The sequence below is a fragment of the Podarcis bocagei genome (genome assembly GCF_964188305.1).
Source record: "Podarcis bocagei genome assembly, chromosome: 9".
Lineage (NCBI taxonomy): Eukaryota > Metazoa > Chordata > Lepidosauria > Squamata > Lacertidae > Podarcis > Podarcis bocagei.
Window position 1 is genome coordinate 59,535,861 of NC_138134.1, and position 23,557 is coordinate 59,559,417.

The window sequence follows — 23,557 nt, forward strand, 5'->3', positions numbered from 1 at the left end:
CCTGCATTTAAAAATAAACTTGATTATTTGTTAATGTTAACAACTGTCTGGACGCCGTGTGTCCCCGTGAGAAGCGGGGTGGTGGCAGCGAAGAAAGCAATCACAGTGGTGGCACAGGGTCAATAGACCGTCAAACGTCTGTGGGCCCTGTGTGATCGCCACACCCTAGCACAACAAATCAACTTTCTTTTACAGTGGTACCTAAGGTTACATACGCTTCAGGTTACAGACGCTTCAGGTTACAGACTCTGCTAACCCAGAAATAGTACCTCGGGTTAAGAACTTTGCTTCAGGATGAGAACAGAAATCGTGCTCCGGCGGCGCAGCGGCAGCAGGAGGCCCCATTAGCTAAAGTGGTGCTTCAGGTTAAGAACAGTTTCAGGTTAAGTACGGACCTCCACAACGAATTAAGTACTTAACCTGAGGTACCACTGTACTGTATTTTTAAATGGCCTTTTTTTGCGATTAGGAAAGCGATGGGGAAATGCACTGACCCAATAATCCCCCCGCAAACAAGTATCACCGAGCCAACTAAAGACCATGCCTTGCTCACCAAACCTCTCTCATTGCCAGGGAAAAATAATAAATAGAATGAGAACCTACCCAAGAGAGGCTGCCACCTCTTGCTACACCTTGTCAAAAAATGTTTGCCTCCTGTGCATTCATTTCTATATGGATGGTTATAGACTGCTTTGAAAAGGGATTAGACAAATTTATGGAAGATTTAGACTCAGTGGCTACTTGTCAGAATGGCTACATGCTAACTTCAGGATCAGAGGAAGCAAGCTTCTGAACTCCCATCACTGGGGAACAACCAAGGCAGAGGTCTATTGCCCTAATGCGTTGCTGCTGGGATTCACATAAGCATCTGGGATGCTTTGGGGAAGAGGATGTCAGGCTAGGCATGTATTTGTTGTGATCTGCTCTTCTTATGCTAGCAGAGTTTATGCATAAGCATAATTTGCATTCACACAAGCCAGGAAGCTAATTTGCACCCCACTGCTGCAATGGTCATGGGGCTGAGGCTTTGGGGCTAATTTCCACCCTGATTCCCTACTCCCCAAGTTTTCAATGTGGATCTAGAAAAACGATCCCAGTTCTTGTTCCCATCCCATGCAACGTCAAACAAGAGGACACTTTTTTCACACAAAGGTTTGTGGATATGTAGAGACAGCTTGTACTTCTTTTCAATGTAGCGTGTGAACAAAACCATCATCAAATTTTATTCACCACAAAACAGCGTCATATTGCAGATACTATCTTTAGACATTGTTTATTTTTATAACTCCTTTAGCACCTATCCTTGGAACACAGGATGCAACAGGTGATATATGAAGCATGCAAACACAGAGGGATCTTTCCCAATAAAATAATAAAGTAATAAAACCGTGCAAGGGGTTAAAATAACACGTGTCTGGCAAAACAAAGACCAGGAGTGCAAACCTGAGCAAATATTCGTCCTCGCCTTCTGCCTGTTACCTCTCACCATTGGCGCGCATCTTCTCATATACGCTTCCCTATTCGGGGAAGTTTAAGGCATTTTAGGAAACGCGCTGGGTCTGCGTCTACTGGATAAGCAATAGACTACATCCCCCAGAGTCCCTGGCGGTAGGTCTACGGCAGACAAAGAGGCCAGTTTAAGGGACGTGGCCCCATTGCGCTACGCTTTTGTTCTAAAGGAATCTCAGGGCTCCCACGAGAAACACGCACCCAAGTAGAGATCGGGGTTAGTCTTGTTTCTGCTTTCCAAAATCGGAATCGGAGAAGCTCTGCAAAAGAGGCGAGCAGATTTCTGTGCGCAAAGAAGCGCGCGAGCATGGACACTCCTGGGAAAGTAAGAAGACAGCAGTTTCTCTTTCATATCGAAAGGCTGCAAGCCCATCCAAGCCCTATTTACCTGGGAGTAAGCTCCTCTGAATTCAATAGGTCTTACTTCTGAGTAGACACGGTTCGGATTGTGCGCTGAAGGATTACCCTTTCATAAAGTTGCAATCCCGCCCCTGCACACCTCCTCAGGAGTAAGTGTCATTAAACTCAGTAGGTCTTACTTTCGAGTAAGCATGCTTCCACTTGCATTTCATGGTTCCTAGTCACGTTAGGGTTTGAAGCTTTGATTGCTCCAAGGTTCTGGCTGTGGAAGCGGATAAGAAGGGAAAAATAGCTGCGTGCAACACTGCATGACCACAATTGCGTGATCAAAAAATAATTGCATTTAAACTGCAACCTTTACGTGTCTTGCGAAGTTGCATGTGCAAGGATTTAGGCTTCAGTCCTGGATTTCTTAGCAGACAGGTATATAAGAAACTTCCCCAGCCTAAAATGGTGCCCTCCAGATATTGCTGTTTTATTTTAGCCTAAAAATGGGGAATAACAGTTAATTTAACAAAAAACCAAAGTGGGTTTTGAACTACAGCTCTCTGTATTGTAGTCCAAATGATCTACAGAACACTGGGATAGAATCATAGAATTGTAAGGGATCACGAGGGTCATCAAGTCCAACCCCCTTCAATATTTTGCCCAACGTGGGTCTCAAACCCACAGCCCTGAGATTAAGAGTCTCATGCTCTACCAACTGCACTATCCCGGTATGGCAAAGGCTGAACTGCCAGTCAATGCAGTACAGGGCAGCCAACATGGTGCCCTCCAGATATTGTTGGACTACATCTCCTATAATCCTTAACCATTGCCCCTGTTGGCTGGGAGTGGTGAGAATTGGAGTACGGCAAAAAATGGAGAGCATTGTCCCCTGGTGTAGCAGATGATAGTGAGCAAGATGGAGCAAGAGTCTGTCTCAGTACAGTACTTGTGGTTGTATTTCTTATGGCAAAGAAATGCATCTTCCCCCCCCCCCTCGAGAGCTCTCAATGAGAAAATGCAAGAAAAGAGTATTGCGACTCCCAGATGTTGCTAAACTACAACTCCCAGCTTCTGTTCTAGGCCTATATTGAGATACCAGGTTACACCCTGGAGATGGACACTATACTTTTACATCCCCCACTGGAGTTGAAGACAAACCCACCACAGCAGCTTCTCTCCGCTTTTCCTTTCACAAAGTCCCATCTGCTGCACCAAAGATTCCAGTTAGGCTACAACCTGCAACTATACACTTTCATCCAATCCTATCTCCTTTTTGCCCTGCCCTGGGATTGGATTGAGCATCTCATTGTTCCCTTGTTTTTACAGACTATAAAATGCAAGGCTGCTGTCGCCTGGGCAGTAGGGAAGCCGCTTTCTATTGAAGAGGTGGAAGTTGCCCCTCCAAAAGCTCACGAAGTCCGTGTTAAGGTAGATGAATTGTTTGTAGTCCCTTTCCATGCTCCTCCGCTATGAGGATAATTTTTCCTATCAATGTACAACTTGTGTCTGTTGTTGCTCTCTTTCTCCAGCTGTTTCTTAAATGGCCGTACAGATTTTATTACGCTTGTGAGTCAGCAGTGGTAGTGATGGGTAAGCTAAGAGAAGTTTAAGACTGGTATGGAGTTTTCATTCCAGTTTAATTTGATGCTGCTGCTGATCATAAATGTGTTTATTTGTTTGATTTGCAAAACACTTCCAATAAGACATCACCAAGTGATTTAACAATAAAGTCATATATCACTGCTTTGATTGCATCGGTTTCAAGCAGTATATAAGTAGGAATAAGAATAAATATAGAAGAACGTCACTTAGAATTTTTGTTGGAAAAGGAAGGTCTACAATAGTCACTGAAAATGCAATAGAGTTGGTGTTTTTCTGATTTATAGGGGGAAGGAGTTCCAAAAGAAGGTGCCACCACCCTAAAGGCCCGATTCCTGCATTGTATGGAACTGACCTCCTGATGTGATGTTATCACAGGTCCTCTTCTACAGAGCACAGTGACCATAGCAGTTTGTGTCTTACATGATAACTTTGAAATGATTGCAAATTTCATAGAATCATAGAATTGTGTGGTTGGAAGATACTCCTAGGGTCACCCATTCCAACACCCTGCAATGCAGGAATCTCATTACAGTTGGTCATCCAATCTCTGCTTAAAAACCTCCAAGGAAGGAGAGCCCACAACCTCCTGAGGGAGTCCATCCCACTGCTGTTAGAAAGTCCTTCTTGATGTTCAGTAGGAATTTGATCTGTATTAAGTTGGTGGCTTTCACTTCCATTACAATATCCCTAACTCCAACCTTAATATTATACTGTAAATCACTGCAAATGGAAACCCAAGAAGTCTTTGGAGTAGAGCATCCTTCACCATCCTGATGCTCACCAGTCATTTTGGTTTACAACTCCTGTTGGCCCCAGACACCACACGTTGAAGGGTGTCAAAAGCTGGGCTGGAGTAAACAGAATATAGAATAGAGCACAGGGAAAGTCAAAGAAATGCACTTTTTTCTCTTACAGGTAATAGCCACAGGGATATGTGGAACTGATGACCATGTTCTGACAGGCTCTTTCCCTAAAGTCAATTATCCTGTCATTCCTGGGCACGAAGGAGCTGGAATTGTAGAGAGCATAGGTGAAGGAGTGACTTGCGTGAAGCCAGGTACATAAAAGGATTTTAGATGTATTATCAATATCTTTCTAAAGCACCACAGCATAATTTGACAGTGCACAGTTGTGGTAAAATCTATGCTTGCTCAAGTAACTCTTACGGTATTTGAGATTATCCCTGGTGAACCAGCACTAATCTTTGAATGTTTCCACTACGTAAGTGCTCCTTCCTCTCTGGACTGTAGACTCTTTTTTAAATTAACTTTTTCTGAACAATAACATTGAGTAAAGGATGTGTGTCAATATGCAGGCAGTGCCAATTTAAAAGGACTGACTTAACACCCTAGTCCCTATTGCAGCCTCCACCAACCTAATGTCCTAATGGACTACAACTGCTATTGGCTCAAGCCAGCATGGAATGGAAACCACTTCCCATGGAAACCACTTTCCTCTCTTGAGTAAGGCATGCGCCTACTGCCCAGCGGCTAATGGGAGGGTGTGAGGGTGCCTTGCTCCAGCAGCTCCCATGATTCCTGGCCACTGGCTGTGCTGGCTGGGGCTGATGGGATTTGGAGTCCAAGAATGTCTGGAGGGCCGTAGGTTCCCGACTCCCGATGTAGAACTACCTGCTGCAGCCTGAAGTTGTATGTGCCAGAAGAAGTTTTGCCACTTTATTCCAAGGAGTGAACAATAGGCTTCTTGTTTACTTTGCTGAAGTGGAAAGCAGGCTGGAGCATTTGTTGATGAGTCTTTGTTGTAGCAAAAAAAGCCTTGTGATGCTGTGGTCACAGTATTTTGATACATAGCTCACTCCCTTCACTGAGCACTGGTTATGGATGCAGACTCCCTTTGTTAGGTTGTTTCTATCTACTATATTTTTATGCCTTTTATTTCTAGGAGACAAAGTTATCCCTCTTTGTCTGCCTCAGTGCGGAGAATGCGCATCGTGCTTGAAACCTAACACCAACTGTTGCCTAAAAACCCAGTGAGTTGCTCTGGAAATTTCTCCTGTATTTCTATTTCAGCAATATGCAGCACAGCTTTTTATTATTGACAAATCCCGATCTCTTTGAAACAGCCTTCTTGAGCCACAGAATCTAATGCCAGACAAAACCAGCCGATTCACCTGCCAGGGGAAGTTAGTTCACCACTTCCTTTGGATCAGCACTTTCTCAGAATATACAGTCATGCCTGACTCAACCGTTGTTAAAATTGATGATGAAGCCCCTCTGGATAAAGTCTGTCTTTTCGGCTGTGGATTTTCCACCGGCTATGGGGCTGCCCTCAATACAGCCCAGGTGAGGAATCCTGTGCTCCGTTTGTGTTCCTTGGTAGACTCTTTTGGTCTGTGTAACAGACATGAGCTTCTTCCGTTGGAAATATGGCCTACATTACCCTATTCCACAACTGGAATTTATCCTTGTCCTCTTTTCTCCATGGCTGTATAGGTCACGCCAGGTTCCTCCTGTGCTGTCTTTGGTTTGGGAGGAGTTGGTCTTTCTGTGGTCATGGGATGCAAAGCAGCTGGAGCTTCGCAGATCATTGGGATCGACATTAACAAAGACAAATTTGTAACAGCAAAAGAACTGGGAGCCACAGAATGCCTTAATCCTCTGGATTACAAGAAGCCAATTCAGGAAGTGCTGGTTGAAATGACAGGTCACGGTGTTGACTATGCATTTGAGGTTGTTGGGTGTTTGGATACGTTGGTATGTATTGTTTTTAGTCAAAAGATTTCTGGCTCCAATCTGCAATTTGATAACCATAGTTCGCCAGTTTGGAAGAAATTTCAATGTGCAATTAGTGCTCAACAAACCAGGAAAAAGGGAATTGTAGCACACAAAGGGAAGAGGGAGGGAAGAGGATTTGTAAGATGAAAGAGATGGCTCATAAACACCCATGACGAAGCAACAACAACCCTTACTTCATTATTCTCCATTAACTATTTTGCAGTGCATCATAAAATGTCACTGTTCCTTTGCATGACAGCAACCTGTTTAATTTTTCCCCTACTTTGATTAGACAGCTGCTCTAGCGTCCTGTCACATGGGCTGCGGAGTCTGCGTGATGGTTGGTGTGCCTCCTTTAGGCTCTAGGCTCTCCTTCGATCCTATGCTGCTTTTTACAGGACGCACCTTGAAAGGGAGCTTCATTGGAGGTATGGTGATGAACCATGAATGAGCAAACATGTTGATGTATGGACATTTCCCAGTTTCTGTGTTTAGTACTGTGAAACCCTAAATAGGTTATGAAGTTGTTTAATAACTCTGTCTATGTGCCACTACTAAGAAAGTCCTTTCCCAGGTGGCTGATCAATGTGCTTCCACCCAGATTGGCAAGAAGGGCCTCCATAGAAGATCTTTAAAGCATGAAAGAAGGGGACATTGTAGGGTGGCGGAGCTCACCTGACCTCCAGCTGGTCACATCACTGCTGCTTACTGGGAGGTTCAGTAGGAGGAATCAGGTCAGCATGATGCATATACACTAGTGGAGCCAATCCAGCATTCCCACTGGTGTATTTGCACCATATTGGCCTTGTCTTCTCACTCCACCTCCCAGTAAGCAGTGACACAACCAGACGGAGTTCAGGTAAATACTGTTGCCCCACTTCTTTGCAGAGACACACAGACAACGACACCTGATGGTGATCTCAGGGCATGGATTCGTACTTATTAGTATTAGTATTTTATTTGTACCCTGCCCATCTGACAGGGTTGTCCCAGCCACTCTGGGCGGCTTCCAACATGTACTGTATAAAAAGAGAATAAAACATTAAATATTAAAAAAAATCCATATACAGGCATTCCTTTAGATACTGGAGTCACAAGCCGTGTAGGGCGTTAAAAATTAAACTCTGCACTTAGAATTGGCCCTGGAAAGGGGCTGAAATGTTGAATTGGTGTAATAAAGAATGCATGTGCATATGTGAATCTCTCCACCTACTACTACCTTCCCAAGCCAGGAAGGGAGGCTGTTTAACCCTTTCCTTCTCAGCCATCATTCCACTCGGCCTACGCACCCCTTGCCATTGCCTGCCTGTCCCATCCTAGCCCTGTCCAGATAAGCTGCAGCAATTTTTGTGTTTGGAGGGTAGCTCAGTCTCGCTATACCAGCTACAGCTGTGTATCTGTAAGAATTCCTGGACTAGAAGTGGGAGCTGCAGGATGGGTTCCTGCCAGAACCAAATTTTGTTTTAAAGACTGGTTGTTGCTGCCCTTTATTTTCTTGAAAGAATAGGCAGTAGCAACCCACGTATTTTCTGACTGTCCTCTTGCCCTATCTTTGGCTTTATAAGACTTTGAGAATATCACAAGCCTTGTATTGCTGAGTCATTTTTATGGCATGAAAAAAAATTCTGGGTGATAAACATTGTGTGGGTCGTGGTGCTTGGCATGATAACATAAGATGAGCTCAATGACCGTCTCGTCCAACACTGTTCTCACAGTGACCAACTGGATGCCTGTCGGAAACCATTTGAATGCAAGAGTACTCTTCCTTCCCGTGGTTTCCAGCGACTGGTATTCAGAAGTATTGCTGCTTCCAACTGCTGTTTTGTTGCTTCTCCAGGATGGAAGATGAAAGATTCTATCCCTCAGCTGGTATCCAGTTACATGGAGGGGAAATTTAAGCCAGATACTTTAATAACCCACACCTTGCCATTCAGCAAGATCAGCAAAGGATTCGATTTGCTTCATGCAGGGAAGAGGTGAGATTTGTGACTTATTGGTACTTGCAGAACTTCTTCCTCCTTTTTTCTGTTGCAGAATTTTCTTTAAAGCCACTGACATTCTGAGGAACTGGCCTCCTGGAGATTTGTCTGAGAAGAAGGGATTGGCACCAATGACTACTTGGGAATTAATAGTATTTTGATATTTATAGGACAATGTGGCTAAGTCACACCTGGACATTGCAAGACCTACTTCAATAAAACCCTGATCTCAACCCTCCCAGGTATACCAGAAACCCTTTGGCTTATACCACTAGAACTATAGAGCTGGAAGGGGTCTGGGTGATGCTCTATTGAGTTAGGTGCATTTTTATAAATCTCTTCCCCCAAGGGAGGCATACAAAGTTTGTCCTGCTCTAGTGATTGCAACAACTCTGTGAGCACTCTAAAGTCTGTTTCTTCTTGTCAAATATGCCTCGCCAGCTCTGACCACAGTTCTGCAGCAGCAAAGTAATGCTGGCATTACCCCACCATCAATGGCCTTGGCAGTGGGCAGAGGAATGGTATCTATCTGTCTCAGGAGACAGTGAAAGAATGCACCTTTGGGGGTGAAGTCAAATTGTTGGAAGGTTACAGCACCTGCTGTGGCTGTAGAGACATGTTTAGTTGCAGCAGGGGTAGATGAAGGCATCCAGTTGTGCTGTTGCAAATGCACCGTGGTGTTTCTTCTATCTCTGCTCCTCCCAGAGCTCATTCCTCCTCTGAAAACTGCTGTGGATACACAACCTGACTGCCTTGTCTACAGGCACTGCAGTCATCTGCAAGGGATTCCCACATGGTGGGGTAGATGTTACCAGCCTTCATGTCACGTCTACAGATGTCTATGTAATGCAGAGTTGGTCTGCCAGTGGGCCTAGTGCCTGAAGCCCATAGAGCACGCCCTTGGGGATCCAGCCACCTTCCATTCTGTGGACATGGTCAAGCCAGCGTAGACATCTCTGAGACAGGAGTGCAAACATGCTGGGAATGTGGGCTTGGGAGAGCACACCTTTGTTTGAAACTCTGTCCTGCCATGTGGTACCCAAAATCCGGGAATGCTGGTGGTGCTGTGGTCTAAACCACTGAGCCTCTTGGGCTTGCCAATCTGAAGGTCGGCGGTTTGAATCCCCGCAACGGGGTAAGCTCCCGTTGCTCTGTCCCAACTCCTGCCAACCTAGCAGTTTGAAAGCATGCCAGTGCAAGTAGATAAATGGGTACCGCTGCAGAGGGAAGGTAAACGGCATTTCCATGTGCTCTGGTTTCCATCACGGTATTCCGTTGCACCAGAAGCAGTTTAGTCATGCCACGTGACCCAGAAAGCTGTCTGTGGATAAACGCCGGCTCCCTTGGCCTGAAAGTGAGGTGAGCGCCACAACCCCATAGTTGCCTTTGACTGGACTTAACTGTCCAGGGATCCTTTACCTTTACCTTTTTATCCCAAATCCTCCTGACACAGTGCATGTGTAAGGCATTGCGAGGTTGCTGCTGATGGTTGTAAGTTATGGCTCACTTACATAAAGCAGCGTGCTTGACACACAAGGCTGGTAGACCTTCATCTTGGTATCCCAATTTATCCCTCCCCACCATATTGGGTTCAAAGGGGATTTGGATTGGTCTGGACCACAAACACATATAAAAATATATCTATGTGGTGTATGAAAACTCAGTAAGCTTATCTTAGGGTAACTGCAGCTATCTAAGGTGCCAGTTCTCCGTCACATGTGGCCACATAACAAGATAAGATTTGCCACCTCGCTGAAATGCTGTTGGATACTGGATACTGTACTACTAGAAACAGACTGCAAGAATGGCAGTCATGTTTCTCTCCCTCTCCTCAGCTCCAAGTTGCCAGCAACATCTGTCCAGCAGTATGTTGAACAAAAAAGTAATGATCACATGAGGGTCCAAAAATAAACTCTGCTTCATTGCTTTTTCAGCAAAAGAATTTACAAAGTTAACTCTACTTTTTCCTCTTTCAGCATTCGTATTGTCTTGGTGTTTTGAGTTGCTGGCTTGCTGAAGCTTCCCAAATGCCTTGAGTCTGGAACGTCTCAGAAAGAATTTTCTCTCTTCCAAATGTGGTTGCTTTTTAAAAACCAACAAAAACAAATACACTATAAAAATTGCTGGCAAATGACATGAAGTGCCTTTCATACATTTTATTATGGGAGTGGAAATTATACAAACAAACATAACATGGTTCACGACAGTGATCTGGTTTCACTTCCCTCTGGATGCTTAGAGATCCCAAATCACGCTCTCAAATCTAAACCATACACAGAAAACAAAACATACAATTTCTGAGCACCCAGAGCTGATTTAAATTAGCCAACAGAAAGCCGTTATCTAGGGATGGAAAGATCAGTCTAGATCTGTTTCTTATGAGTTTGTTCATAGCTCTCCTATCCTGTTCCTGCATCATTCTGCAACTTTAAAACAACAACAACGCAAATTCAGCTCATCCTAGGCAGGATTTTAGCTATCTTAAATAATCAGGCAAGACCACAAGTAAACCAGCAAGGCTTCCAGGAGGTACCCTGGAAATTATTTGTTTTATTCTCCTGCAGCAGGACAGTACCCCCAGGTCAAAACCCAAAACCTGAACAGAGAAATCTCCCAAGTCTGTTATACAATTCTTACCATTAGCAAATAATTAGTAAACATTAGCAAATGCGTCAAAGTCATTAAGAACAGGTGTGTGCATCAATTTTATCTAAATTAATATTAATATACTTTATTGCTGCTCATATTCCTTATCTTATTGATACATTAGCCCCTGCCGGGGCTCTACTGTGTAAAGAGCACAATATTTTATGACTAAATCAACAACTCTTTGCCCACCACAGGACCGGTGCATGATATACTGCCAAGTTCAGCCAACAATCTCAATTATAAGTAGTACAAGTGTAAACAGCATCAGACTTTGTCCTGTGCAGGAGGTTTTCACAGTTCATTCTGATTCAATACTATTTAGCTCAGTTGGTTAGAACATGGTGCTGATGATGTTCCATTAGTTCGATCCCTGTATGAGACAACTGCATATTCCTGCATTGCAGGGGTTTGGGCTAGATTATTTTCCATATGTTAAACTGATCTAAGGATTTTGGGGGGATCTTGAGGGCAGCAAAGACAGGGAGAAGCACAAGGAGAATCAGGCAAAAGACAAGCATTCCCTTCACATACTCTCATAGACTCCTTTTGCAGTATAAAACCCTGATGGTTTCAGAACCTGGTAGAGCAGGTTTTCTCATGGCAGAAGTTCAGCCTTCAACATGTGGAGATCTGCAAGAGTGGTAACTGATGGAAGGTGGTGAGACCAGGGAGCGTACCGCTGCTGCCCTTCCTCACAAGAAGGTAATGGAAAGGTGGTGGAAACATCTGACAAAGGCTTTTGCTTGATCTGATCTGAAAGAAATCCACCCACTTCCTTGTTCCTCCCACTTCAAGCACTGCTTGAGGACAGCTGATCAAGGAATATATAGTTCTTGTTTTGGCCACTAAAGGTAAAGGGACCCCTGACCATTAGGTCCAGTCGCGGACAACTCTGGGGTTGTGGCACTCATCTCACTTTATTGGCCAAGAGAACCGGCGTACAGCTTCCAGGTCATGTGGCCAGCATGACTAAGCCGCTTCTGGTGAACCAGAGCAGTGCACGGAAACGCCATTTACCTTCCCGCCGGAGCAGTACCTATTTATCTACTTTCACTTTGATGTGCTTTTGAACTGCTAGGTTGGCAGAAGCAGGGACCGAGCAACAGGAGCTCACCCCCTTGCGGGGATTCGAACCACCAACCTTCTGATCGGCAAGCCCTAGGCTCTGTGGTTTAACCCACAGTGCCACTTGGAATTCTTGAGGGGAAGAGCAAGAAAGATCTATGAGTGATAAACTTCAGAGGAAATTGTGCAGAATAAACAATGAAAAATGTTAATTCAAATTTGGAAGCCCAAAGGCGGTTTGAAAGCCGAATTGGAATTGTTTTTCAAAACGGACTTGATAATTCGCTTCATTTGAATGCTATGTTGATTTGTCTTTTGCTAGCGATAAATGAAAGTTCTGCAGAAAATCTGTTGCCAGAATGTCTTGGAGGGGAAACTATCCTTAAGTCCAAATTAGTTCTCTTTTTCAATTTATTTATCTCAAAACATACAAAAGGATAAAAGCAAATAACTGCTTTCCAAAGCATTGGTGCAGTTTGCAGAGCTGACACAGACTTGCAGCACAAAACAGATCAATATAAGCACATCATAAGCACATTTTAATTTTGTTAATCTACACCAAGATAAAATATCCACGTTGACATTCACATGGCAAGAGGGTGGAGCACTCCCACAATTTTGTTTATATAAGTGGATGAATTGATACCATACCCAAAGCACTCCTCAGTGGTGGCTGAGCTACTCTGAGAGTACTAGAGCCAAACTTTGCAAAAGGGGAGTAGAAGATTTCCAAAGCCGAGCCACTGTCATTCTCGCAGCCACTAATGACAACCATACTAATGTTTTGTTTTGACCTTGGGATTTAAGGTTGTTTCCATAGGCCACAGAGCTAAAGAGGGGTCTAAGACAAGAGTTTGACCAGTGATAGCAGATTGGTTCTTGATACAAAAGCCAACCAGGCTGGTTGATCCTTACTTCAACATTGACAATGGGACTAGGTTCACCACACCTGAGAGCAGCTAGTTTAAAGATCACAGGGTAGGGCTCACGACTCTCACTGCTCTGTCAGCTCCCCATCCCTCAACATCTGCCACCTGAGGCAATCACTACACTCTGCCCTGCCATTCAACCTAATATCCTTCCAGGACAAGGTTGTGAAGATAACATGGGAGAGAGGCAATTTACTGCCTAAGTCCCTGGAGGGTGGATGTGATAAACATATAATAGCAATTCCGGTGGTTATATGGCCAACATCTGTTATGCCAAATGCAGTGATCTTTGCAATCTGGAAGTCCGTATTCTCCCATAGGGCAGAAACCAGATCAAGGCTTATCTTCAAGTTTTTGGCTTCCCTTGTAAAAACCATTTGAAATGTGAACTTCAACTGTTTATTAAGCTCTTCAAATAACCCTCAGGCACCTGCACTGGGTAGGAGAAGAACACACAAAAGAAAATACACTAGTTTCCTTCTGGTAAATTCCACAACAGGAATTGGGAGCTCTGGAGCCTGCAGGAGGCTGGAGAACACGCAGAAAACCATAAGGACTCTCTAGGTGTCTCACGACATTTCTGGCTACGAAATAATTTTTTTAATTATTTCCTGGTGCTGTGTGTATGCGCGATCACGCAAAAGTGAGGATTTGCCTGTTCTTCAATAACCTGTAATAGAATTTCTTTCCCAGTTTTTGACCCTAACGGCTTCTGCACTCCCTCCTTTATGCATCAGTAAAAAGTGTGTGCCTCTGGCATCTGAGTAAAAAGCATTGTGTGTGATTATGCTCTATTCTAAATAATTTGATCAAGAGAACATGGGCCAGAATGATTTTCACTTGTATGTACAAGTTTTTAGTCAGAATGTCTGTACCTGAACTGACCTTTTTCTTTTTAGATCCAATATTGTCCTAGCTCGTAATGTTAGTTTACTTTAAATGGTAGCTCCAGGGGGAATTAATTTCAGCTAAATACTTGCCAGGAACAAAAGAACTTTGAATCCCAGCTAGAAATGGACCCTGGCCTATCATAGATTACACATTATGTGTGTGGTGGAGGAAATAGTTGTTTGTGTATCTCTACATTCTTGCTTTAGGCAAGGAGTGATAAACAAGAAGAGAAGTCCTTTGTAAAGGAGCAAGCTTGTGGCAAAACTGAAAGCCAGATCTGGACACATGGCGACTGCAGGAAAGGTAAGGAAGACTGTTTTTATGGTTCAGTCTAGTCGATCTGAACGCTGCATTCTAATGTTTGCTTTTGCATAGCTACTACATTGCTTTGAAGAGGAAAGAACTAAGCTTTGCTACATTCCCATTGCCAGAGGAGAGAAACCTCTGAATTTTATTTGTGCAAATTGCAAAGCTGCAAAGACCAAGATGTAAAAAATTATCTCCTATTTATTCATTCAAAACAAGAGTCTGCTTGATATAAGTGAATGAGACAAACAGCAGGACACTCGATTTTCCCAATAATACTAAAAGCTGACATTGCATTGTGTAGGCATTAAATAATAAACCAAGAGGTTCTGGGTTTGAAGGTTACCTCAACCATGAGATTGCATTACACAAGTTATTATTGTTGTTGAAATAATTCATTACATACATAGAAATAAATTATTTTTTAAAACCTTACAAACTTATATTGATAATAAACCTGCCATTTTTTTTATAACAATGCATGTTATAATTACAGTGTTCCCAAAAGTGTATATGGTTTGACATAGTCATGCAGACTGTCAGTTTCAAATAATTATATTGACCTGAAGTTGATATTTCATTTACTAACATCAGGAAATTGGCACTAGCTGGTTGAAAGAAGCCCTCGTAGGTCTTTGATGGAGGTCTTTTCTACGTTTAACTGAAGATGCAGAGAACTGAACCTGGAAGCTTTTGTATTAAAAGCTTGTCTTCTGTTACTGAAATACAAGCCCTGTCCAATAATGATCATAATATTATTTATTCGAATGCTACTGTTTTCTGAACCCCATCAACTGTTACAGCATCAAATGGCATCCTTGTTGGTGTGGGTTGGGCATTACTAAAGTGTTTGTAGGCAGTAGACTTTGGGAGCACAGGTGTGCTGGTCTAGTGACACTTGCAAGTCATGTGATAGGGATGGGCAACCTTTGGCAACTGAGGGTCACGTTCCCTCAGGTGTAATCTGTCAGGGGTCACATACTACCAGTGGGCAGGACCGTAGCCAAAAGTGGTCAGAACCAGCTTTTTCCCATCTCTCTTTCGGCTATTCTCCTCCTCCCTCTCCATCCCTCCCTCTCTTCTCCTTCCTTTGCGCTGTTGAAAGAGGGAGAGATTATTCTTGCCAGCGGTCTGAACTGATAGTTTATAGAGCAATTTTGAAATAAGGCCTTGGGGCCAAGGTTGCACACTCCTGCTGTAGGGTGAAAGTGGCAATCTCCATGCTGACTACAGCAACTCTAAGGTTGCAATCTTAACTGAATCATTATAAGGTACACTGTGAAATTCATGTCTGACCTGTTTTGATTGGCTCCATTTCCACAGGTGATCAAATGCAAATGCATAATGTCTTGAGTTTCCTGTGACATTATTGTTTCTTACTTTCTCCTTTTTGTTTAGCTGGCCTTATGCTCTGCATATCACTCCAATTCCATTTCTTATTTCCCCTTTTCCTGTAGTTGCCAGGAGCAGTGGAATACAGATGTTTAGTTTGGATTAATTTATCCAAACAGAGCCAGAGATTGGAGGTGGCCAGAATTGGATGCAATTGTTATACTGCAGGGGTTGGGTGCAGAGGGGACAGAGGTGGAGACCGAGGAAATCATTCTCCTTGTTTTCTGATGTGTTTTGTTTTGTTATCATCTTTTAAAACAGCACACAGAATGTAGGTGGGAGGGAAGTTGGCCAGACTGTGTCTCTCCCCCAATCTTACATTTGAACTCAGGAAAAAAGTGAATGTACCATTACTTTTAAAAGGAACGAAAAACTGTCACAGGGTAAAATGGCAGCAAGAAGGGTAAAATGGCAGCAAAACCTACTGTTTTGGCAATAATAGCACAGGATGAGGACAACTGATCTCTGCTAAGGCTTAGATTTTAAGTCCTCGGTGGCTTGGGACCTAATATCTGAGGGAAAGCCTCCTCCTGCCTTTGTCCTGCCTTTGAAATTCATCTTTGATCTTGTTTTGATTGACTCCATTTCCACAGGTGATTAAATGCAAAGCCGCAATCATCTGGGAAGTTGGCCAATTGCCTTCTGTGGAGGAGGTGGAGGTTGCACCACCAAGAAGTCATGAAATTCGAGTGAAGGTAAAATATATTATTCCAAAAGGGAACGTGCTTTCATTCATTGTGAATTACGATTGCAGTGGCTGAGGATCTTGTGCCTAAACTCTGAAAACTTGGATACGGGAGTCTTGAGTGGTGGGGCAATGGTTCTGGAAGACTTATACTTAAAACTCAAAGGTGGCTCTTTCCCTGCCAGGAGAAGAAAGATTCCACAAAAGTCTCAGCCACATTTGTGCAGAGTTTCAACTATAGTTTGTTGAGGTTGTAGTTGAAACGTACACAGCAATAAGATGAAAGGAAATCCAATACTTCTGAGCAAGTTCAAAAAAGAATAAAAGTGAAAGGTTCTCCCTATTGTCTTTCGTACAAAGATTATATGTATTTCTGGCTAGTCCTTTGGGTCAGATCTGAACTGGATCAAGTGGGTAATATTCTTGCTGAAACTCTTGTAAGCAACTTTCCTTGTGGGCTGGCTCTCTCTGCGAATACCTGCAGTTGTGTGAATGTGGTATCTGCACGATCATCTGTTCACATGGAGACCCATTTTTTTGACAGAGACAAAAAAACTCAGTGCCAGTTCTTGACGAAAATGTGTGCCAGGTTGAAACAGAGTAAGTACTGAAATAATATATATTCCATTTCCCCTGCAGATAGTGGCCACTGGGATCTGTAGGACGGATTATCATGTAGTGAAAGGCATTTTTGCTAACATAGACTACCCAGTCATTGCGGGTCACGAAGGAGCTGGAATTGTTGAAAGTATTGGACCAGGAGTCACTTGTGTAAAGCCAGGTAAGGATGAGGCAGATCAGAAACTCAGAAGTGCTTGTGCATTGGTCCCCGTTGGGATTTGCAAGCATGACATAAATAGCTTCACTACAAATTATCTTCTAATGGGGAAACTTTGGGCCCCCAGATGTTGCTGAACCACGACATTCATCATCCCCAGCAATCAAGGCCAATAGCCAGGGATGGTGGGAGTTGTTCACATTATATACGACAAATAATCTCTTTCTCCAAGTACCCATCAGAAATGTAAGGTATGCATGAAAATAGTATTACAAATGTTGGACAAATGTCATCCCCTATTCCTGCTGAGTGATAGCATGATTCCAGGAGGTTCCAGACCCTCAGGCAGGGTCTGTGTTCCTTTGGAGAATTGAGACATGGCAGAGATTGTTTTAGCTTTAAGAAATATGATTTATTCACCTATTTACATCTTCAGTGCATGGAGGGAGTCCAAATCTTACAGCATTGTCATCGCACAGAAGTACAGCCCTGAAGTCAAAGGCTTATCTTTCAGCCAGCCTTCAGCCAGTCTGCCCAAGATGGATCCCAGACTTTGTTCACCCACTTCTTCCCTGCACACCTTGCTAAAAACTATATTTTCCTGTCACTTCACACCAAGTTATCCTGGCAACCTTCTGCCTGCCCAGATTCCTCCTAGATGGGCCTTCAATGCCTTTTGTTATGTTAATGCCTCTATCCCAGGAGAGACCCTGGCTTGGAAAGGAATCTTAGCCTGATTTTTCCACTGGTCTGCAATCTTTTCTTCAATACTCCAAATAATCAAAATCCTACCATATATTAATTTCTAGGGTTTAGAGGAGCAGCCCCCCCCCAAATAACAATATGCTTCCCTCTTGACATACCTCTTGCAATATTCCTTATTAATATCACTGTGTTTCTCACAAAATCAAGCAAGTACACTCTGGCAGAAATGGTTCAGTTTCCTTTGAGTGACAACCATAGCTTCATAATACACAAAGTAGCCCTGTATATGCTGACTACAAAATAATCAGGGAAAAAGAGTATAAATCAATAAAAATTGTTGTTGTGATCTGGAGATTTGAAATCAAGCTGGATTTGAGTTTGTTAGTGTCTCTGGTAACTTCTCTCTCTTACATCATGGATGTTGGCTTACATTATGGAAGTATGTTCTGCATTTCATTAATATTATTGCTACAAGTTTTTCATGGCCTTTGAATAGAACAATAAGCCTGTGAACTTGAACTTAAACTGTTCTTGTCCTTGTTGTTTTCCCACAAGGTGACAAAGTCATTCCTCTTTGTCTTACCCAGTGTGGAGAATGCAGCTGCTGTTTAAGTCCTAAAACTAACTGTTGCCTCAAGAACCAGTAAGTTTATCTGACGTCTTCTATTAAATATTTGTGTTTCTTAGTAATATTGAAAATTAGCATTTAGTCCAATTTATTATGCAAACCAGTCTGAATCTCCTCAACAGCCTCTATGAACCTATTCAAAATCTGATGCCAGATAAGACCAGCAGGTTCACCTGCAGAGGGAAACAGATCCACCACTTCCTACAAATGAGCACCTTCTCCGAATACACGGTTGTGCCTGAGGCTTCCATCACAAAAATCCACAATGATGCTCCACTAGATAAAGTCTGCCTCTTTGGTTGTGCATTTTCCACTGGCTATGGAACCGCCATCAATTATGCCCAGGTGAAAATCAATTCACATTGATTCCCTTGTGCTTCTCAAATAAGTGAAACAAATGTGTGCTTACTCCCTGCTGGAGAATAGTGGCACCTTCAGGGATCACTTTTCCTGTAACAATTCCGAGATGCAAAAATAGCTGATATTACTTCAGCTTCCCTGCTCTCAATGGGTCCAGCCTCATAATAGTAGCTCTAACAAGCAGCAGCAAGGGGCTGATGGTTGGGTAAGTCAGTGTGTTTCGACCTCATAGGCCACCAATGGGGAACATGTCACATCCAGGCACTGTTAGACTACAGTTCCCATCATTCTGAATGGCCATGTTGCCTGGGGTGATGGGTGTTGAAGTGCAACACAGGTCCTCTTTCCCTATCCGAGGCTGTTCCTTATCCCAGCCTCCCAACTGCATTCTTTTGTTTCTCTTGTTCATCCCTTATTCTCTTCAATGATTCCTGCCCAGTTGGTTATTAATTATATTAATTATATTAATTATATTTGTATTCCTTCTTTCCTCCCAGGACCTCAAGGTGGTATACATGGTGTGTCGTCGTCCCCAACATTTAGCCTCACAATATTCCCATGTTGGACTAATACTGTGATTGGCCCAAGGTGACCCAGTGAGCTTCATGGCTAAGTGGGGATCTGGACCGTGATCTTCCAGGTCCTAGTCCAACACCACAACCACTACACCACAGTGTCTCTCAGTTCTGTCTCTCTATGCCTCTTATCTTCCGGTCTGCCAGTCTTCCTTCCTCCCAGATCCTCAATCCTGCTACATCACTTGTGTCCTGGGAAATCCCTAATGTAGTTTATATCAATTTGCAGGTTGAGCCTGGTTCTACCTGTGCCATCTTTGGCTTGGGAGGTGTCGGTCTGTCTGTTGTCATAGGCTGCAAAGTCGCTGGAGCATCTAGGATTATTGGGATTGACATCAACAAAGATAAATTTACTAAGGCCAAAGAGTTAGGAGCCACAGAATGCATCGCTCCTCAAGATTTCAAGAAGCCCCTGAATGAGGTTCTGGTAGAGATGACAGGTCTTGGGGTGGACTACGCATTTGAAGTGACGGGAAATATTGACATTGTGGTATGTTTTCTGTTTTGGTGCTAATCAATTGGGCTCACATCCCCATTTTTTGGCTCTCCTGTTCAGCCCAGGGCTCACAGCTTTGATCTCTCATTATATAAGCAGTGCACCTGGTTGGGACTATGTAAAAGTTTTAGGTGGGAAATTCAGAGGACTGAGGGAGGCTTCATGGTTGGAGGAAATATGCTTCTGAAGTCTACTTGCTGGAAAATGCAGAAGGAAAGAAGACTGCTGTACTCTGGTCCTGTTTGTGGGCTTCCCAAAGGCATCCAGTTGGCCACTGTGAGAATAGTATGCTGGACTAGATGGGACCCTGGCTTTTATGTTCCTTTATCTTTTCCTATCCCGAGCTTGTTTTTCTTTGTGTCTCAAACAGGTCACTGCCCTTAAATCCTGCCATTTGGGCCATGGCACCTGTGTGCTGGTTGGAGAACCTCCTGCAGGGGCACAGTTCTCAGTCGAACCTATTCTGCTCCTCACGGGAAGGAAATTAACAGGATGTTTGGTTGGAGGTGCGGATGGGTGATATATGGCAGCTCCTGCACTGAATCATAGAACAGGAATTCATGCTGAAGGTCACTGAGTGTAGATCCTGCTCTGTGCAGGATCTGCAGTGCAGGATTCAGACACAACATCCCTGACAGATGGTCTTTCAGCCTCTACTTAAATACTTCCAGCCCAGGGAAACCCATCATCTACTGAGTCAGTCCTACGACCTTGTTGAACAGTTCTTGTGATCAGGAAGTTTCTCCTGATGTTTATCTGAAATCTGCTTCCCTACAATTTCCCCCATTGATCTTAGTTCTGCCCAATGGAGTAACAGAGAATTGTAGATTTGGAAGGGACCCCAAGGGTCCAACCTCCTGTACTGCAGGAAACTCAGCTAAAACATCCATCCAACCTCTGCTTAAAAACCTCCAGTGAAAGTTGCCATCCTTATTGGTGGGCAGCAAAATAATGCAAGTGAAATCTAGAGGTTTCAAAATGGGTGCCTAGACCCATTTATATGGTGACTTGCCAATGCAATGTCTGGAGACAGCCACCTATTGAAATCTGTGCAAGTGAGGAACCCAAATATGAGGTTGATGGACAGTGTGGGAAAGTTTTGGTGGACATAATAGGTATGTAGACTAAATTTGGGGGCAGTCTTTATTTATTTTAAAGGCATTTGCTATCCTGCCTTTCCATCCCATTGGCTTTTGATTCTACTAATCTTGCATTGTTAACATAAAAAGGAGTTATCTTCATCTTCTAAAAAAATTTTTTTAATAAAGTTCACACATCCTAACATTTTATATTCTTTGAAAATAATCATAATCAAGCTTGCTGACTAATCCAATGTTCTTTTATTTCTCCTGCCTCAGGTTGGAAGTTAAAAGATGCTGTCCCTAAACTAGTTTCTGATTACATGAACAAGAAATTTAATATGGATGCATTAATTACTCAAACATTGCCTTTTGATAAAATTACTGAAGGCTTTGAGCTTTTACTTGCAGGGAAAAGGTATGTGTTCTAATTTTTATATTATTTTTACATTCTTACACTTCCTTTCTTCCAATCAGTAGCAGATAGAATGATAGGGTGGCAACACTTGGCTGACCTCCCGATAGCTATGGGCTGAGGCTGAAGGTCGAGGAGGCTGGGAGGTCAGTGTGGTGAAAACACCCCAGCAGAGCCAATCCAGTGATCCTACTGGTGCATTTGCATCATGCCAACTTCCCAGCCATCTCATTCCTCTCCCTCTCCTTAAAACATAAGAAGCTGCCTTATACTGAGGCAGACCAGTAGTCTTTCTAGCTCAGTACAGTGGTACCTCAGGTTAAGAACTTAATTTGTTCCGGAGGTCCGTTCTTAACCTGAAACTGTTCTTAACCTGAAGCAGCACTTTAGCTAATGGGGCCTCCTGCTACTGCCGCACCACTGGAGCACGATTTCTGTTCTCATCCTGAAGCAAAGTTCTTAACCTGAGGTACTATTTCTGGGTTAGCGGAGTCTGTAACCTGAAGCGTATATAACCTGAAGCGTATGTAACCTGAGGTACCACTGTACTGTCTAGAGCAGGGTTTCCCAAACTTGTGTCTCTGGCTGTTTCTGGAGTACATTTCCCATCATCCTTGACCACTGGTCCTGTAAGCTAGGGATGATGGGAGTTGTAGTCCCAAAACAGCTGGAGACACAAGTTTAGGAAGCCCTGGTCTAAACTGATTGGCAGAAGCCCTCCAAGATTTCAAAATAGGGACCCTCCCGCCCCTACCTAGGGATAAAACCTGGAACTTTCTGCATGCAAAGTAGATGTTCTGCCACTAAGCTGAAACTGCTTCAGTAAGCGGCTGCGACTCAACTGTTAAGAGGCCCATGGACTGTTGCCTCACCACCACCATGCTGTCTGCTACTGCCTCCAATGATATTGTTGTGGTTTATTTTTACCCTCACAACAGCCCTGTGCAGTAGGTTAAGTTGGGAAATAGTTACTGGTCCAAAGGCACCCTGTGAGTGCTTTGGAAATGTCAGAATTGGACTTTTATCAAACCAATCTAAAATACTCCAGATGGCAGCATACAGAATTGCAACACATATCTTAAGAACTATAAGCCGAGCCAGCCCTATTGTTAGGCAGAGGACTTGAATTTTGGTGCAATGTGAAATGCCATGTCCCCTAGGCTAACCTGTTTTCCTCAGGCACAATGGTATTCCTCAATCAAAATAGTATTCAGTGACCAGTCTGGTCAGCTTCTGGTCAAATTGGAGGGAGGGGTTGCCATCTTGTACTTTGACTGAGGCCACAAAATCTATTGGACCAGCTTTATATTCTCCAAGCAGAGTCATGGTTATTGCTATGATCTCTTTTGATGTCTACTAAATATTGCTAGGGTGCTTTCTTGTACTTATATTAATGTTTCGCCTTTTCTCTTTCAGTATTCGCTGCATTTTGTTGTTTTAAACTTCCAGAAGCAACTAGTAAAGGGGTCTCAGCTGGGTACGTACCTTTGCATCCCTCCCCAAATTCAACAGAAATGGTTGAGGGTTAAGTCAGCAATGATACAGTAGGCTAAAGATTTAGGACATAATATATAAATGAATACATGGGAAAAGCTGTGGAAAGTTGACATGAAATTTACTGCTTGGTATGCTTTAAAAGAGAATTATATGAAAATGATGCATAGATGGTATCTAACACCTAACAAATTGTCTAAAATGTATAAGAAGGTTCCTCAAGTAGATGGATCTTTTTTATAGGGTGGACTTGTAAGAAAGTGAGGATATTTTGGGAAATGATATACGGCGAGATAAAAAAAGATGTTTAAAGTGATCATACAAAAAAAACACACCCTGATGCTTTTCTCTTAGGGATTATGGGGCAGAAATTAGAAAAAGATGATTAAGCTGTTTATGTATGTAACGACAACAGCTAGGATTCTTTGTGCAAAAAAATGGAAGGAGGAAGAGGTTCTCACCAAAAAAGAATGGATAAGAGATAGACTATGCAGAATCAGCAAAGCAAACAGCTAAAAAAAAGAGAATGAGTATTGTTTTGTGGAAGAACTGAAGCCTTTTTTGGACTATTTAAAGAAATATTATAGTATGATGAATTTGTGAGCAGGATTTGAACTACGAGCAATAGAAGGAATTAGAGATTATTGTATTATTCTTATTGTATAAGAGCTAGGAGTTAAGGGGTGAAATAAAAAACACCATGAAAAATGGGATGAGAAGTCAATAATAATTATTTCTTTTGTTTTATGTATTGGAATGTATATGTGAATTTTTTGAAAATTTAATAAAATACTGTCTATCAATGTGATTATTTTATCTGTGTAGCTGAATTTGTGCAGTTTCATAAATAAAGGCCTGATTCCTTTTTTTTTTTTAAAGTCTCCAAGCAGAGTCAAGGTTGTTGCTATGATCTCTCCTGGTGTCTATTGAATGTTGC

General features: G+C 42.9%; 1 protein-coding gene across 1 annotated transcript; it reads left to right on the forward strand.

Annotated features, from left to right (window-relative positions):
- Positions 1-1,452: 1,452 nt before the first annotated feature.
- Positions 1,453-22,952, forward strand: LOC308594475 (uncharacterized protein). Its single transcript, XM_081207534.1, has 19 exons — positions 1,453-1,834; positions 3,184-3,285; positions 4,375-4,516; positions 5,362-5,449; positions 5,543-5,762; positions 5,913-6,173; positions 6,487-6,622; positions 8,032-8,170; positions 10,150-10,165; positions 11,375-11,463; positions 13,953-14,010; positions 15,999-16,100; positions 16,730-16,871; positions 18,129-18,216; positions 18,324-18,546; positions 19,366-19,626; positions 20,003-20,138; positions 20,991-21,129; positions 22,543-22,952. Exons 1-19 carry the CDS (start codon positions 1,817-1,819, stop codon positions 22,565-22,567), a joined length of 2,385 nt encoding a protein of 794 aa, XP_081063660.1. The 5' UTR covers positions 1,453-1,816; the 3' UTR covers positions 22,568-22,952.
- The last annotated feature ends 605 nt before the right edge of the window (positions 22,953-23,557 follow it).

What these genes read in the sequence shown, in the direction of transcription:
- LOC308594475 (XM_081207534.1), top strand. An exon ending in CTCACGAAGTCCGTGTTAAG is followed by an intron (nt 3,286 to 4,374) that starts GTAGATGAATTG and finishes TTTCTCTTACAG; the next exon opens with GTAATAGCCACAGGGATATG. An exon ending in AACTGTTGCCTAAAAACCCA is followed by an intron (nt 5,450 to 5,542) that starts GTGAGTTGCTCT and finishes TCTTTGAAACAG; the next exon opens with CCTTCTTGAGCCACAGAATC.